General features: G+C 38.5%; 1 protein-coding gene across 6 annotated transcripts in view; it reads right to left on the reverse strand.

Annotated features, from left to right (window-relative positions):
* Nucleotides 1-15629, reverse strand: part of KIF1B (kinesin family member 1B) — an 84911-nt gene that overhangs the window by 49889 nt on the left and 19393 nt on the right. For 3 of the 6 annotated variants that reach the window (XM_030463902.1, XM_030463904.1, XM_030463905.1), the window contains exons 3-13: nucleotides 13745-13821; nucleotides 12186-12365; nucleotides 10229-10294; nucleotides 9203-9381; nucleotides 8391-8502; nucleotides 7311-7388; nucleotides 7013-7078; nucleotides 5780-5855; nucleotides 5403-5481; nucleotides 4657-4799; nucleotides 861-994 (exon numbers count right to left, since the gene is read on the reverse strand). In XM_030463902.1, the coding sequence (XP_030319762.1) occupies nucleotides 861-994; nucleotides 4657-4799; nucleotides 5403-5481; nucleotides 5780-5855; nucleotides 7013-7078; nucleotides 7311-7388; nucleotides 8391-8502; nucleotides 9203-9381; nucleotides 10229-10294; nucleotides 12186-12365; nucleotides 13745-13821 (1190 nt within the window). Of the gene's footprint in view, nucleotides 1-860; nucleotides 1073-3460; nucleotides 3503-4656; nucleotides 4800-5402; nucleotides 5482-5779; nucleotides 5856-7012; nucleotides 7079-7310; nucleotides 7389-8390; nucleotides 8503-9202; nucleotides 9382-10228; nucleotides 10295-12185; nucleotides 12366-13744; nucleotides 13822-15629 lie in introns of all 6 variants that reach the window. The other 3 variants (XM_030463903.1, XM_030463900.1, XM_030463901.1) reach the window with 2 other exon arrangements.

Genomic DNA, 15629 nt, shown 5'->3' on the forward strand with positions numbered 1-15629 from the left:
GATAACTTCATCTCTATCCACAATCAGACATTAACTTAACCACCTACTTTTTAATTTAAATTTTTATTTTGTTTTAAATCTGATTTACAGACATCATTCAGTAACTGTGTGCCAGGGAACTGCAGAGACCACACTGGTATTTCCATGGCAACAGAAGGTTTCCAATAAGAAGCAATATACAATGTGTGTTCCAGCCCATTCCAGTCCCTGTGGCAGTGTCTCAAGGACAAGACAGGAAAATGAAGCATAGATTCAACACAGCCAGCTCCCCCCACTCATCCACCCCTGGAGTCTTGGGGGGCCTTCATAAAAATTAAGAAATACTTCAGTGTAATGCACTTCTGATGCAGTTCAATTCTATGCAGAATCAGTACAAGGCCACTATTGTCTGGATAAAGCATGCTCTTCTGTGTGCTTCACATTTTAATCTGTGGGGGCTGGGCAGATTCAACAGTGGCAGGATTATTCTTCCTCCTTTTTTTAACTTTGGGGTAATTTGGTTTTCTGAAAGCATTTGCTAGTCAGACTTTGTCCACTCTAGTGCTGAGAGAGCCTCCTGATGTCTATAGTTATGATGAAATTTTCCACAATTACCACTGCATCAGAGGACTTGTAAACAAGATTCAAGATCTTCATTTATCACTTTTTTTTGCAGCTCCAGGATTAAAACCTCAATCTTCCCAATAGGAAAAGGTGTGCCTGAAACCCAGTTGCTAGTTAAGTGCCCTTTTTAAGTGGGTTTCAGACAACTTCCTACAGAAAGAGCAGCATACAGGATATATTTATGAAGGAAAGTTCTCCCAGGTTCACCCTCCAAAGAGACCCAAAAAATAGGCTCCTTAAGCTACAGCAATACCAACCTTCAAACGTTCAATTGCCTCTTCTCCTCCAGGTGTTGACATGATTCTTTCCTGTATACTGGACACAGATGTTAAGCCCACCTGACTACTGAGTGAACAGGAGGATGGAGAAGCACTGAGGGACCCCATGGAGGCTGTGGAAAAATTGCCAGGACGTTGATTCTCGGAGGCTAGCAAGTATCTATGTTTATTGTTCTGAAAATCTTTCAAATCTGGGAGAGAGACACACAGACAGAGGGAAGGCAGAAAGATGGGGAAAAGGAAAATAGGAATAGGGAAGGAACAGGGAAAAGGAAAGGAAGGAAAGACCAGTGTAAGAGGAAAGCATTTAAGCAGCAACAAGACAAGTTTTGTAATTTTTAGATGGCAGTACTGAAACAAATCTTTCAGTATTAGTATCCATGACAAAGACAACTCCATTCAGACCCTGAGGGTTATTAGTAAAGGACTGCATCATAAAACACTTTGATCAAAAATGCTTGGGGAAAAAGAAACTACACACTTGCCAAAAAATAAATCAGCCTATTCCTAACTGCACTCTAAACTAAAGACCTTGGAGCTCAGATCAGGGAGAGATTCCCTTCCTGATGAGATTAGAGACATTTCAGGCTGAAGTCTGAATAGCCTTCAACCCCTTAAACTCAGCAAGACATTCTGTTCCAGGCACCTTTAATCTGAAATGATTAAGTAAATCTTTATTACAGCAGTGGTTCTGCTGCTAAACCACCAGACCACAAGGACAAAGAACTTCCCCTCCTTGAATCCTCACAGGAGAGAATGTACATCACCTGTCAGTCCCTGACAAGGAGAAGAGAACACAAGTTCACAACAGCATTGTTATATTTTCTCCCAACCCTCCTTATCCAAAAAATGGAAATCTATGACACCTTATCAGTGAAATATCTGATAAGGCTTTCATATTTCAGAAAGTGCTTTAAGGCTTTTTGGTCTCAGTTTAGATGAGGAAGGCCTTAAAACCACCCCAAATTTAATAAGACAGCTTGTGTAGCCTGAAAAACCTGGATGTCTCCTTGAAAGGAAAAAAAAAAAAAAAAAAAGAAAAATAGATGAATGATTTAAGAATGAGTATTCAAAGGTAATTTATTTTAGTCTACCTAATTTTAATCTGCCTAACTTGGCTTCCCACATGTCTGCCATATCCTTAGAATAATCACATGTCCACAAAAATATCTTTTAATATGGAAATATCAGACAATTAAATAGCTCATTTGTGGAATTTAAAGCTATCAGAATTACTATTTCTAAATTAAATCCTCCCATGTAAGTGTCCTTAGGAAAGAAACAGGTCAAATCAGACCTTGCAAGTTATAAACAAGGGCTTCACACTCACACAAATGAGTTGCTCACCCAGACATTACATAAATTTCCATGCCCTCCTACACCTCCTCTACTCCTACCCTGAACAATTCTGCTATTGTCAGCCTGATGCCCTACTTCACTCCACACCCAACCTGCTGTTTCAGTCTCACAAAACTGATCGAGTCAGTTTGAAAACCACCATCTGCAAATATGGAGAAAGCAGGGGTGGAAGTTTTAACAGAAGAAAAGCAGGTTAAGGAAAGGGAATGCCATTGGGATGAGGAAAGCAGGCATGGCAGAGCAGGGAGGATGAAGTCTCAGGAAGGCCCATGCACTCCTGCAGACCAAGGCAGTGGCACTTGCAGTAAATTCCACAGTTGCTGTGACCACAGGGAACCAAAGCCCTCAACATCATGCAGGCTTCTCCTGGAGGCTGCAGCTCTCACACAGATGACAAATGCACACGCTGGAAGCAGCATCAGAATGTTAAACAAGGCCAGGATGAGTCTTTACAACACCAGTAGCTTTAATTTTAGGAAATTTCAGACAGATCTCTTCCAGTTGATATTGCCTGAGGTGAGGATGAAGACGACTGACTGCAAGAGCTTAAGAAGTCTACCAACCCCAAATTTACATAAAAACCTTTTCACTATGGACTACACATAGTTCCCTTCCATAGAAGAAAACAGTAGATCATAAATTACTATTTCCTAAACCTATCAAGTTCACAACCTGCAACGAAGTATTTGAGCTCAAATAAGAGACCTTCATGTGTGTAAAATGTCCAACATTTCTTTTTTCCTTTAGAGAGACTACACAAAAAAATAAAACTAAGTCTCCAGCAGGAAATGATAACATTTCATCTTGAGTTAATCAGTTTACACACTTAATACTTCTGTGTGGAAAAAAGATGTTAAAAGGTCAGGAAGGTAGGTGAGCAGAAGGTGTTTCAACTGAATAAACTTGAAAGATTTGAGAAAGATTTTCTAGTCTGAATCTAAACTGCTGGCTGTCATGAGAACAGACTAAAGCATTACCACTCTCCTTTCTGTATTCTGATGAAAGCAATGAACATATGTTACATTTTAAGCCTTACACTTTTTTTCACTGTCAACTCAGTCTAAGAAATGCTGGTTAAGCATTTCAATCCATGAAACTGTGCTGCATTCCACTGTGAGTTTTCTGTCTGGGATTTCCCTGTGAGAAATGCTGGCATGCAAAGCTCAGTTAAAAGCTGACCCAGAGAAAGCAGGTTAAAAAGAGAACCACACAATACACACATTTGCCTCCACTTCCAGAGTATTCATCTCCCATTGGATCAACTGAAAAGAAGCAGGAGGGAAAATACAAGAAGGATCAAATTGAAGGTTCACCAGGGCACAGGAAGGGAAGAGAATACTACTCGATGTTTAGTGAAACAAAACACAATTTTCAGTAAAAAACACAGTTCTTTTTTTTTAGTTTTGATTGAGAAATAAAAAATACAGACTGTACCAAGCTTGAAAACACCTGCATTTCATTGTCTTCTGGCCCCACTCGCTTGAAAACAGGCATACAAAAAGGTAAATACATATTATGCATCTTTAAGCAACCTGTGACTAAGCCAGCACTTCTGCATCACAGGCAAATAAGCTCTGGCAAACCAGGAACTGTTGCAACATTTATTTTTTTCTTATTTGTTTTTAAGTCAAGGTATCTTTTAATCCACTAGAATGTATTCTGTGTTTTTATGGGCATCTCTATCACTAGGAATTCAATCACTGGTCATATTATAAAATAAAGTAGTAGATAAAATATTACTTGCCTTGTTTGAAATGAGGACAAGGAAATAATTCAGGCAACAAGTTTGTTCTGGTGCTTTAAGAGGTTGCTGGCAAAGCAAATCAGCACAATATTGCTCTGCCAACCTAACTCAAAATCTTGCCCCAAGAGAATTCATTATTTATTCACAAGCAGCTGTTTCTAGCTGGCTATTTTGAGATAATAAATAATTTGTCACACAGGACATTGTCTAACAGGAATTAGCCACCGTTTTCTTTTGGGAGCAAGGCTGGCATCAAAGCCAGGTATCAACTAAGAAACTTAGCCCTTTACCAAGGAAAAAAAGACACTAGCTTTCTCAATATCAAATTAAGTTTCTGTATCTCAACCATCTCCCTTTTACTGGCAGCCAGACAAAAAGCTCTTCCTAATTCACTGGGGAAACTCCTGAATGTGTAAGTTCTATTACAAAAAAAAAAAAAAAAAAAAAATCAGTTGCACAGTAATAGCAAACTCAATCTCCAGGTTTTTCTTTAAGAGTCTGAAGGTTGCTTGTCAACATTTCAGCCAGTCCTAGCATGGCTTATTTAAAGACAGAAGAGGCTACAAGTCCTAAAATCATTCAAAATTTAGCATCAAGCACCTACATTTAACTGACATGATTGAAATCCCTTTCTCCCACAGGCCCTCTGTAATTCTTGTTTAATCCACTTACTGTCAATAATATCTCCCAGCCCCTGGGCACGCAGGAGGTCCTTGAGCCTTGTCACCTCCTCCTTCAGCTCTCTCACCAGCTTGGCATTGGGATCTTCATTAATAACAGCATTGCATTTGATCTGTTTTGCACGATCAGCATACCTGGAACCAGACCAAAAAAAATAAAACCTCATAGCAAACTGAAAAATGCTCATTTGCAAGACAGGAATGCAGTAAGATAGGTGGTGTTTAGCTTGCAGCTGTATATCATAAGAGAATCTTGGATTATATTCAGTCATGGGTTGGAATTCTTACTTAATAAAGGGCATTGCTGAAAAAACCAAAAAAAACCCCAAAAAATCAAACAAATTAAAACCCCACCAAACCCAAACAAAAAATACCAGCAAAAAACAAAACAAAAAAAACCCCAAACCACAAAAAAACAAGTTCTACTGAAGATGGATTAACAAGGTGCAGTAACTCAGCTTGACTGATATGCTCAATTTTAGGGACCACACTAGAAAGGAATATATGAACACGAGAAGATGAGTTTGACTTTCCAAGTTAAGTCTAGGAAATAACCCCCAGCTCCCTACTCATATCCAATAGATTGGTTTTCCTCTTTCAGGGCCATTTAGTTCCTGTCAGTATAGTCATCTTCTCCACACATTTTCTCAAGGTAAAATAACCCAAAGGTTTGAGGAATAGGATATGTCTCTAAGAGCTAACAGCTACCCATATCCATCTCAGATAAAAAGAAAGTACCTTAAAGTGCTCAAAGTTTCATCATAGTTTATGTCTGCTGGACTCAAAGCAGCAACCATTGCAGTTCTGGAGTTCCCACCTATAATGAACAGGAAAGATTCTAGATGAAACTACAATGCATAATTTAGGCACTAACTGGCTAATAGAAATTATTTTTTTTTAAGTCATAGAATATAACTACATTCTACATTACTAAGAAACATACAGAAAACATAGGAAAGAGCTGAAGCTGTAAGAAAGGAACTATATGAGCCAGACCTGACTACTCAAAATATTTATCTTCATATTTGACACAAAGTGAAGTTGAGTACTTTAAAAGCAGTCAGAAAATTTAGTGAGATTTTCTTCCCATATTGGCCCAGGCAAATCAAACATACCCAGATTTTCTCGAAGAAGCCACGTTAGTACAGAATCCCTGTATGGAATAAAGTCTGTTTTCTTCTTTTTTTTACTCTACAAAGAAAGAAAAACATAACTGAAGAACAGACACCAAATGGAAAATCAGTTTTTAAGACATAAAATTATATACAGAAGCATGAACAGAGTAGAAGCCTGAAAGCAAAGTTATCCCTACTGACTGTAAATATTCCCAAGGTAAGTCACCAAATCAGAAGCAGAGATAAAATAAAAGAATAATCCTAAGTACACACTTAAATGCATATTTGTAATTAATTTATCTACAAACTTAGAATATTTCTAAATTTTAGCACTGATAATTCACAGGAATTTCTCAAAGACCTAACATAAAAGATCTCTGCTCTTGGATTCCTAAGTAAATAAAATAAAATCCTAGATTAAAGAAAAAGGGACAACATCCACTACTACTCAGACCATCATACCTTGCTGGTGCAGTTATCCTAAGTTGAAAGCATTAAAGAAAGAGGAAGAAGATACAAGATGAGCTGCTTAACAGAGCATTATATGTAATTTCCATGTTAGCTTGGGTAGCATTTCCTTCTCTTGAGAAGCCAAATGAATGTGAAGTTTTCATTAAAAATACCTAAAAAGCACTTCAGTATATTCAACCTGTACCTAGCTGTTCAGAACTCACTTTTAAAAGGAGCAGCAATAATTTCCTTGTTTTTTAAAAGAGTAGTTGTGTATAAAAGTACTTTTCTAACTTACAACATTATGTTTGGATCAAAACATATGCTCACTCAATTCATGTTATTAAGTTGTCCATAGCAAAAAAACAAAAAAACAAAACAAACAAACCCCAAAACAGTGATAATCAAATTATTACACTGGTATTTCTAAAACTGCAGTTAGTTTTCAAAAATTATTCTTTCAAGTAGAAATACAGTTCCTGCCCTGCAGAAGTAAAAGCTTGCTGTGTGAACCTGTCTGCTAGACAAAAGCAGGCTTCTTTGCAAGGCTTCTTCACAGTTAAATAAACCAATGCCTTCCATCAAACAATTAAAGTCTCTATCCCTCTGCATGACATTCACAGAATACTATCAACACCATCCATCTGGAGCACACACAGCTACTCTGGCTGAGAATAATAGGTAAAGAACAATAAATGATTCTGCTGCATTGGATGGTTTTTTACTGTCTTGGTTTTACTCACTATGGAAAGGCTGTTGCAGGTGAGTAAATGCTCTACTTACCACTTCAGCCAGTGCTGAAATAACTTTGCCCAGAGTTGTGAGAGACTTGTTTATATTTGCTCCTTCCTAAGGAAACAGAACCCAATATTACATATAAATTAGAACTGTTCAGCCATGTAGACTAAATGAGCCAAATGTCACATTCATGGTCAGAGTAGAAAAAAAAAGTTTTGCAACTCTTTTTTCCATACTTATAATTGCAATACTTTCTTTTCCTTCCTATTTGCCAAGCAAAGCCTGCACATGGTGCTTCTGCACCCACTTCCCTTTCTTTCCCCATTCATCAAGGACCCCACACCTTTAATCGGGTTCCTTTGGCACCAGTTGAATCAGCTCGCTCACTCCCAGCTAGATCCACGAGGCTGATCTTGCTGACCTGGGAGGAGAAAAGCACATTAACAGTGAGAATTACTTCTAGGGGAACAGGAGCAAGAACAAAACTTCAGATTTTGTGGCATGAGAAGAACTATTGTCTAAAAAAATCATCATAGTGTATTAAAAACAACAGAACTTTCACAAGCAGTTCGCTTGATGCTGGTGTCTTATGGATAAGTGTCTGGGATTATGCTTTAAATCCCACTATACTCTAAATTACCTCAAAAGAGACAAGGTCTGACATGAACAGTGCAGAACAGAAATAAAAAGAAATTGTTACTGCTACAGACAACAACAAAAAAAATCACAAAGGAAGAGAAATAATGTTTCTGCCTCTAGTGACACCCACAATAAAGCAGGGGCCTCACTAAAGCTCCATGTCAAGGCTGCATATCAGTTATTGATAATTTTACAGGGTTTTAACATGTTTGGCAGGAAGGGTGTCTTCAACACAATTTTTTTTCAGATTTGCCCACAACAGTCAGTTCAGAAAGGTAAACATTACCTTTATTTCAGCTACTTTGCACACAGAATCTCCACTTCAGAGTGATAAAAGCCAGAAAACTCTTTCATGCTAAACACTGTACCCCATTTTAACATGCAAATTCCAGAAAGTGCCTAAGTCTCACTCATCTCAATTCAAGTGCCTTAGAAAAGAACTAATAGGCAAATATTTTGCACTGAAAAGCAAAACTACTGGACATCCAGGGAACAATACTGAGGAAGATTAACTCCTTTTATTTCATATATCCCACCCTGTAGAACCTAGGTCACATTTTTCCTACACCTATATATTCTCCCCCTACATATATTCCCCCTTTAGGTTGCTTTTTCAACATCACAATTGAATAAGAAATAAAAGGGCTCTGCCAAGACAAGTTCACCCTTCAACAAAATGCCAGGAAAAGAATTAATTCTCATTTTTTTATCATAGTGTCACTAAGTCACTGCAGGGAAGACTTCTGAAAAACCATCAGAAAGCCACTGCTTATCTGTACCATACCTTCTCTGTGGAAAGGTCAGTTTCTGTGTCATGTTTCTTCTGAGTAAAGACAATTGTAAACACAGCATGAGAGCGGCTGCTGGTTTCATTCATGTTGGTAGCTGCCACAGTCCTAAAATATCAACAGATTTAGACATGCTAAGCAAACAGCAGCCTCTATACTGCAATACCTGAGGGCTGAACAAGAAAAAGAACACAAGGCTGTGCAGTTGATGTTCTGCCCTCTAACCAAGCCCAAGCCCCATTGAAGACCATTAGAAACCCTTTGATTTTCCACTCCTGAATTCCTCTCATCCTCATCACAGTTTCAAGAGAGCTTTCTCAATCTGTGTTGCTCAATAATCTACCTTGCTACCTTAAGGGAGCAGCATTTATGTCAGCCTTTCCCACGCGTTGTTAAATGGAGCCTGCAGCTGACATGAAAACAACTACTAATGAACCAGAAGCTACCCTGTCAGCTTGAGCCTTGACCACTTAAATGAGTGAAAGAGGAGACTGTGCTTACATGCTTATTTGCACCAATATAGCAATACAGTACACAACAAAGGCAGAACTAAAAGCCAGTGTAATTATTTACATACTTAATCTCAAGACACTACAAGCTTTAAATACCAACACAGCTCATGACACAAATCAATTTCAGCCTCTTGAGTTTAACTGCACTGATCAGTGCATATTTCAGTAACACTCAACTGATATAAGATTATTTTTCAAGTGCCAGCACATCACTGATGATATTTTACCTTTAGTGCTATATGCCATATATGCCTGCAAGAGGGATAAAAATCCATAACCTGGATCAAATCACTAACCTGGCTTTATTCCCAGCATCCATGAGGTCTGCAATGTCTGTGTAAGATGTGACTGCTAACTTGGAGAGATCTTCCACATAGGGGCCGAGCAGAGGATGTTCCCTCACCCGCAAATTCCCTTTGTTCTTGGGGTTCAACAAGTCTCTGACTCTCTCACAGTAAATCTCCATGTAGCTCACCTGAAAACAAGAATTTGCATGAATAATTTTGTGTTTCCAACATTTAAGAGTGCCACTGGCAGGAACTCCTCCCAGCCCTCTACAGGAAAGCTCTAGGTGAGTGTTCATGGAACAGCTTGAGACAGTGGCAGAAAGGAAAAGGAGTCACCAGTTTCATGGATCAGATCTCCAGCTGCAGCTTGCACCCATGGATACCTCCCTATGTGATTTCAAACAATACTGGTATTTAATTAAACTTAGACTTTAAATCATTTTAGTATGCCTTAGCTTGACACAGCAGCAAAACCACCTTTCTAAAAAGGCAAACAAGACAGAGGGTAAAAGGTGTCTGCCCACAAGTCATCTCTCTTATGAACTTCCAAAGCAAACTTGAGAAGGGAAAAAATTAATTTCTTTGCATGTAGAAGCAACTTCTGATTCCAAGCTGTACCCACATCCTGCTGTATTCCTGAGTCATCAGGACAATTATTCAAACCACAATTATCTTAAAACTGCAACAAAAACTTTTGAAACAAATTAAAAAGCTAAGATTATTTTCAAATGTTACGTTTCCCACTGCACCAGGCCTATCCCAGTCCAACAGGCACTAAGAAGCAGTAAGGACTGGAGTTCCCATATATAAATATTCATATTTGACTTCTACCAACTTTTTAGTCTTCCTTTCTTTTGAAGCCTGGGACATATTTGCATATCAAGGAATTAAAACTCTTACTGGTTTTCCCCAAGTCGGAAAGAAAATTCTGTTTCTGCAAAGTGCCTGCTTTTTTATCAGGATCCTGATGCAGCACTTGAGCTCAGTTTGATGTCCAGCACACAGATATCCTTTCATCTCCCCCTGAACACTCACCTCTACAGAATATGACATTTCCTCATTGCTGTTGTCATTGATTTTTTCAAACAGTTCTTCACAGAGCTGGAGAGAGATGAAAGCTGAGTCAGAAATTAGGCTTTATTGAATAGTAACAAGTGACTGCTGTAACTTGTCATTAAATTGGCTTTAGCATGAGGGTGGAGAAAGAAAAACCTATTGCATCAACCACATAGAGCCTCACTGGGAAGATACATCATCTTAATTCTACATCACTTTCATTCAACCTTATTTTATTTCAACAACTGTTCTAGGTTTTACCATTATTATTACTCTGTTTTATAAAATCTGAAAAAGCCTATATTAGCTGAAATTTGACATAACTTTATAAAGGAATAATTAAAATCCTTAATCCTCTTCTAGTCTCAAAAAACAATTGTCTGTTTAGTGTGCTGAAGTTCCAGGATTAAAACCATGGGTATGCAGAGGAATAAGAATCTAGAAAAAGTTTTCTGGAGTAGGTATCTACAAGCCACTGTAATGGAAATAAACAGATTATAAAAAAGACAGGCAGTTTTGAAAGTATATACTGAAGGATTCAGTCAATGCATGGTTAAAGAACCAAAGTTTCACACTAGGGACTGGCAGACAGGGAATTTTGCCAACACATAAGAATTTTATGTCAACAGCCCACATTACTTGGAACATGATTGTGCTGTGCCTCCTGCATACGTGACAAGAAAAAGAACAGATTTAATCAGGGTCTCCCTGAATAGATAATTTATTCTGTAAAAAAAAATGTATTATAAGAAGGCCTCATGGTGAAACTAGAGGGAGATTACTTTGTTTTAAAAATGTAGTAGATAACAGGAGCATTATTAAATCCACAGGAGCATTATTAAATTGGGGGGGTTTTAGGACAATTTTTAATTTGTATGTATGAGAGTCAGAAAAACAAACAGGAATATCAAGATTACAACACAAAATTTCAGCACAAAGCTGTTGTCACAGATGTTCAACTCATTTTACCTGCTAAGCTGCTACTTTTTGTTACTGTGATGAAAACAAACAGCTCAGATACACCAATTCTGTCCTTCATCTCATTAGCTCTTTCAATATTGTTTTAAGCTAATCACCAGAACACTTGCTCTATCAGTACATATGCCCAAGCTATTAACAAGAGAACAATGCTCTGGGTCATCTGCTCCACACCTGGGGCACAGGGCCAATGTCTACTGCAAACGTGCTGCAGAACAAGGACTCAAGCTGTTCAGTCTGTTTGTTTATTAAAACTGAAACTCACCCTCAGATTTCTATTTTGGGAATGGAGGAACACACTTTTGTCCAACTTGGTGCCCTGTCAGTGTCCACACACTGAGCAAGGCCTGCACTTGGAACAAAAGCCACAACACAGCCATAAAATGTTAAATTCAGGACAACTTTGTCTGCCAAAGCTCCCTGTGGGGTTATCTGAACTGCTTCATATTTCACGGCAAGAGTCAAAAACAAATTTCAGGGGAGGAATAAAACTGGGCTGTGTTTTGTTGCTCCAACTTTCCCTCCCTCAATGATACACTTCTTTTCTCACCAGAATATGTCATCCTGTGTTTAGCTTTAGGAAATTAATTTCCACACAAAGTTTATGGCATGCTCATCAGTAATACCACCTCCTGAATTCCTGCTTAATTAAAGTCCTTAAGTGCTCTGCTAACTAAAGGCAGAAAAGGATACAAGAGACCTGGTGAATAAGACATGTACATCTACTAGTTTGTTGGGAAAGTGGAGAAATATACAGAATGTATAACACAATTTAAAAAAAATAAATAACAGATGGAAAGTTACTTCCAATGCTTTTTTTAGCCAGTAGATTTCTTTCATTTCAGAAGCAAGCTGTGGTTAATTGCTACTGCAATATAGAGTAAGCATATCAGGAAGCATCTGAATGTGCTATTAAAAAAAAAAAAAAAAAAAATCCCCTTTCTGGGTTCTGTTTTACCTGGGGGATTATGCCTGCTTGGCTCTCCTCCTGCTTGCCCATCATGGTGTAGGATTTCCCAGCTCCAGTTTGTCCATAAGCAAAAATGCATACATTGTAGCCCTCAAAGGCATGCAGCAACATCTCCTTCCCAATATCATTGTACACCCGGCTCTGAGAAGCAAAGCAGGGATCTTCAGGCTGCAAAGACATGAAAGCAACATAAATACAGTCTTATCCTATCATTTAAGTGACATTTCAAAAAGCAAATAGGTCCCTTTAACTTCTATCTTGTCAGTCAATCCCTCGGGAAGAGGCAAATGTAGCACATTTTTACACAGAGCCTTTTCCCAAGGCAGTACCAGCTGGAGAACAGAAATGACAACACTTGAACCAGTCCATCCCTGCTGAGGGAAAAAGAATCTGCACAAAGAAACCAACCAACTCTGTTCTGTGCACTTTGTTGACACTGCTGGAAAAAGTTTCGTGCAAGATCATCAAGAAACCGGATTCAGTGTCTGGGAAGAGGGGGGAGAAAATCAAAAACAGAGTTCAGAGAATCAGCACAAATGAATGAAGGGCTGGAAGCTACAGAAATCCCACAGTGACTGGTCTGGACCAGGGCTCTGAGGGATAGCAGGGAGAAAAGAGAAAAAAAAAAGCTGCTTGGGTTTATTCTGTTGGATCCAGCATTCCCTCTCTTCCTCAACTGTTGCCTTTTATACATTACTTGCTCCTCAAATCCAGACAAATTAGCTGTGCTAACATCCTAATGTTAGGCTGAAGGGTTTTTTCAGACCTGCTCTTAATTGTTAGCTTTCAGGAATTGGGCTCATAATGTCCTCTGAGTGTTTCTGTAATCTACCTGCATGGCTGCTCTGGAAGATCCAGTGAAAGAGCTGCCCAAATTCAAGTTTTTCATCATGAAAACAATCTTGCTGGCCACAGATTTGCTCTGAAATACAAAGTCTGATTTGCACCATCCCAGTTACAAAAAATAAACTTACAGAAATCTGTTATCCCTTATTTCTAGATCTTTTGAGAAAATAAGGCAGGGGAGGGGTTGATGGCAGAACAACACAGCTCTGCTGTAGAACAATTACTGGAAGCCAGCAAAACCTTAGCACCACTTTGCAGGAGGGTGGGGCAGAGGAGTTTGAAGGGAGATTATTGCTTTTACAGCTATTGGAAACATGGATCACTGCTCTGTCTTTTCCAGATACATCAAGGGAACCCAGACCTCTCCTGGAGCTGTACAAACTGGAGCAACCTCACTTGTTTAAGGGCAAAACTAAATTACCTGTACTTCACACACACCCTTAGAATACTTAAAACAGAACACTGTTGGCAAATACTACAATCTTTCTAGCAGGCATAACCTGTTACAAAACTCCAGGAGCTTAGCTTTCTGATTTTCCCTCAAGAGGTCAAAACAACAACAGTGACAAGCTTTAACCTGAATGAGGGTGAGACAGTGCAGAAACATCTGACAGGCAACGCATGGTCAGAAAAGAATGCAGTTAAATCAAGTCAGGCAGCAACAACAAAAAATAATACAGCTTTCTTGTAAAGGAACTTACCGAGGTGTGGGACCAGTAGGAGTAGTCAAAGCTGAAGGACTTTGGTGCTTCCTTAGGATTCTTTGGGTTGATAATACCTATGGGAAATAAAATGCAAACTCTTAGCTAACTTGACATTTAGGAGAATAATTCATGAGCTTGGTGACCCTCCACTTTAATTTGAGTATTCACAGAGCTGACACACTGCTCAGATGGAAGAAGCAGACTCACAGCTTCCTCACACTGTATTTCTGCAGGGCTTATTTGAAATAAGCCAAGGAAAAAAATTCCTAGAAGGAATGCTGCTGCTGAACAAAATTCTTCTGTTGGACAAAAAGGCAGGCACAGGTCATCCTGGTCCCTTGGCTTTTAGGAGTTCAGGGATATTAGCAATAAAGAAGATCAGAAATGCAAAGAGTTCAAGAATCCCTGGTGATTTCCTAGCAGCACAACTCAAGCCTATTTTAAAATACATTACACAGTACAAAAGCTCCTTGCAGGATTTTCTTTAAGAAGCTCAGTATTTTCAGGGCACTGAAGAAGATATGAAAGAAAGAATGTCCACAGACATTTGGGGGATTATCTGTATAGTTTATTTTAATGTTCTTTTACATGTACAAAACCTAGAGAGATATTTTTAATAGAACTGACATTATTGAACTGACCAAATTACTGGCAAATGATCTTACTGTATACAGCCACTGCCAACTTGTGTTATTTTTCTCATTGAAACTTCCATATAATATCTGGAAGTGGCCACAGGCACACTCACACATAGAGTCAGAATGAAAAAATATTGTGTATAGCTCCTCAGATTTTATAAGCTATATTTTAAAAGCTGTCATTCAGCTAACTTTTCATCTCTTCCAGGCCTTGACCTTATTGTCTTTCCAAGGTATTTCTATATGAGAATCTAAAAATCTTTGGGTGAGTTAAATCATTAACTTTTAAAATTAATTTTTAATTAATTTACAAATACCAGAATATAAACACTTTGTAAAAAAACCCTGTTTCTATATCAGTTCATCTGTACTTTTTATACTCTTTTCCTTTTCTCAGGTCCACTAACTCTTTCAATATTTGACCTGCACATGTGCATTTCCCACAATTAATGGAAGTCCTTTCAGATACCCTTTAGGTTGTTGTGTTTTGGGTTTTTTGTTTGTTTCCAAGCAGCAAAACAGCTTCCTGTAACTTTGGCCTAGGAGATACACAATGGATTCAGCTGGCACAGAGAATGTCTGTAGTTTCTGTATCCCAAGGAGGGTAATTTATAAGAAAAGCTCATGCTGCAGAGAAGTGAATCTCTACTGCTTTCTTCTTTTCAGTATTACAGTTCTGGAAATACTTAAATCTATTATTTCCAGCCTTTGTTTTCAACACCATCTGTGTAAGTAAGGATTCTAAAAAGGCATACTCCTGAGAGGATAAAAATTAGATAAACCACTTCATATTTCAACAATCTGCCCTTGGAAGTGATGCACTAATTATGGAATGTGCATTAAAAAAAAAAATTTACAAAGCAGCTATACAAAGGTGGTGAGAGTCTTCCTGGGGATGATTTACATCCCAGTTCTCATCATCCTAAACAAAGGATGCTTATTTCTCACATATTCATGGCAGTTATGCTATGCTTTAGGAGACAGAGGCTTCTCACTTTCCTTCTGTGATCAATAAAAATTAGAAGACCCCCAACCTCTCACCCTTTCAAACATGAACTCCACATCATGTTGCACCAAAATCTCTGAAAATGTGGTTACAGAGTTCTCATTAAAATTACATCACTCCTCTACCAGATGCTGTGTCCCAAAGCAGGGCTGTTTTCCAAAACTGCAGTGTGGAGAAAAGATCACTGTCTGGCTTGCAAATAGCAACAGTTGCTACTCTGCTTCTTGTGACCCCCTCC

Source organism: Calypte anna, chromosome 21 (assembly GCF_003957555.1).
Source record: "Calypte anna isolate BGI_N300 chromosome 21, bCalAnn1_v1.p, whole genome shotgun sequence".
NCBI lineage: Eukaryota > Metazoa > Chordata > Aves > Apodiformes > Trochilidae > Calypte > Calypte anna.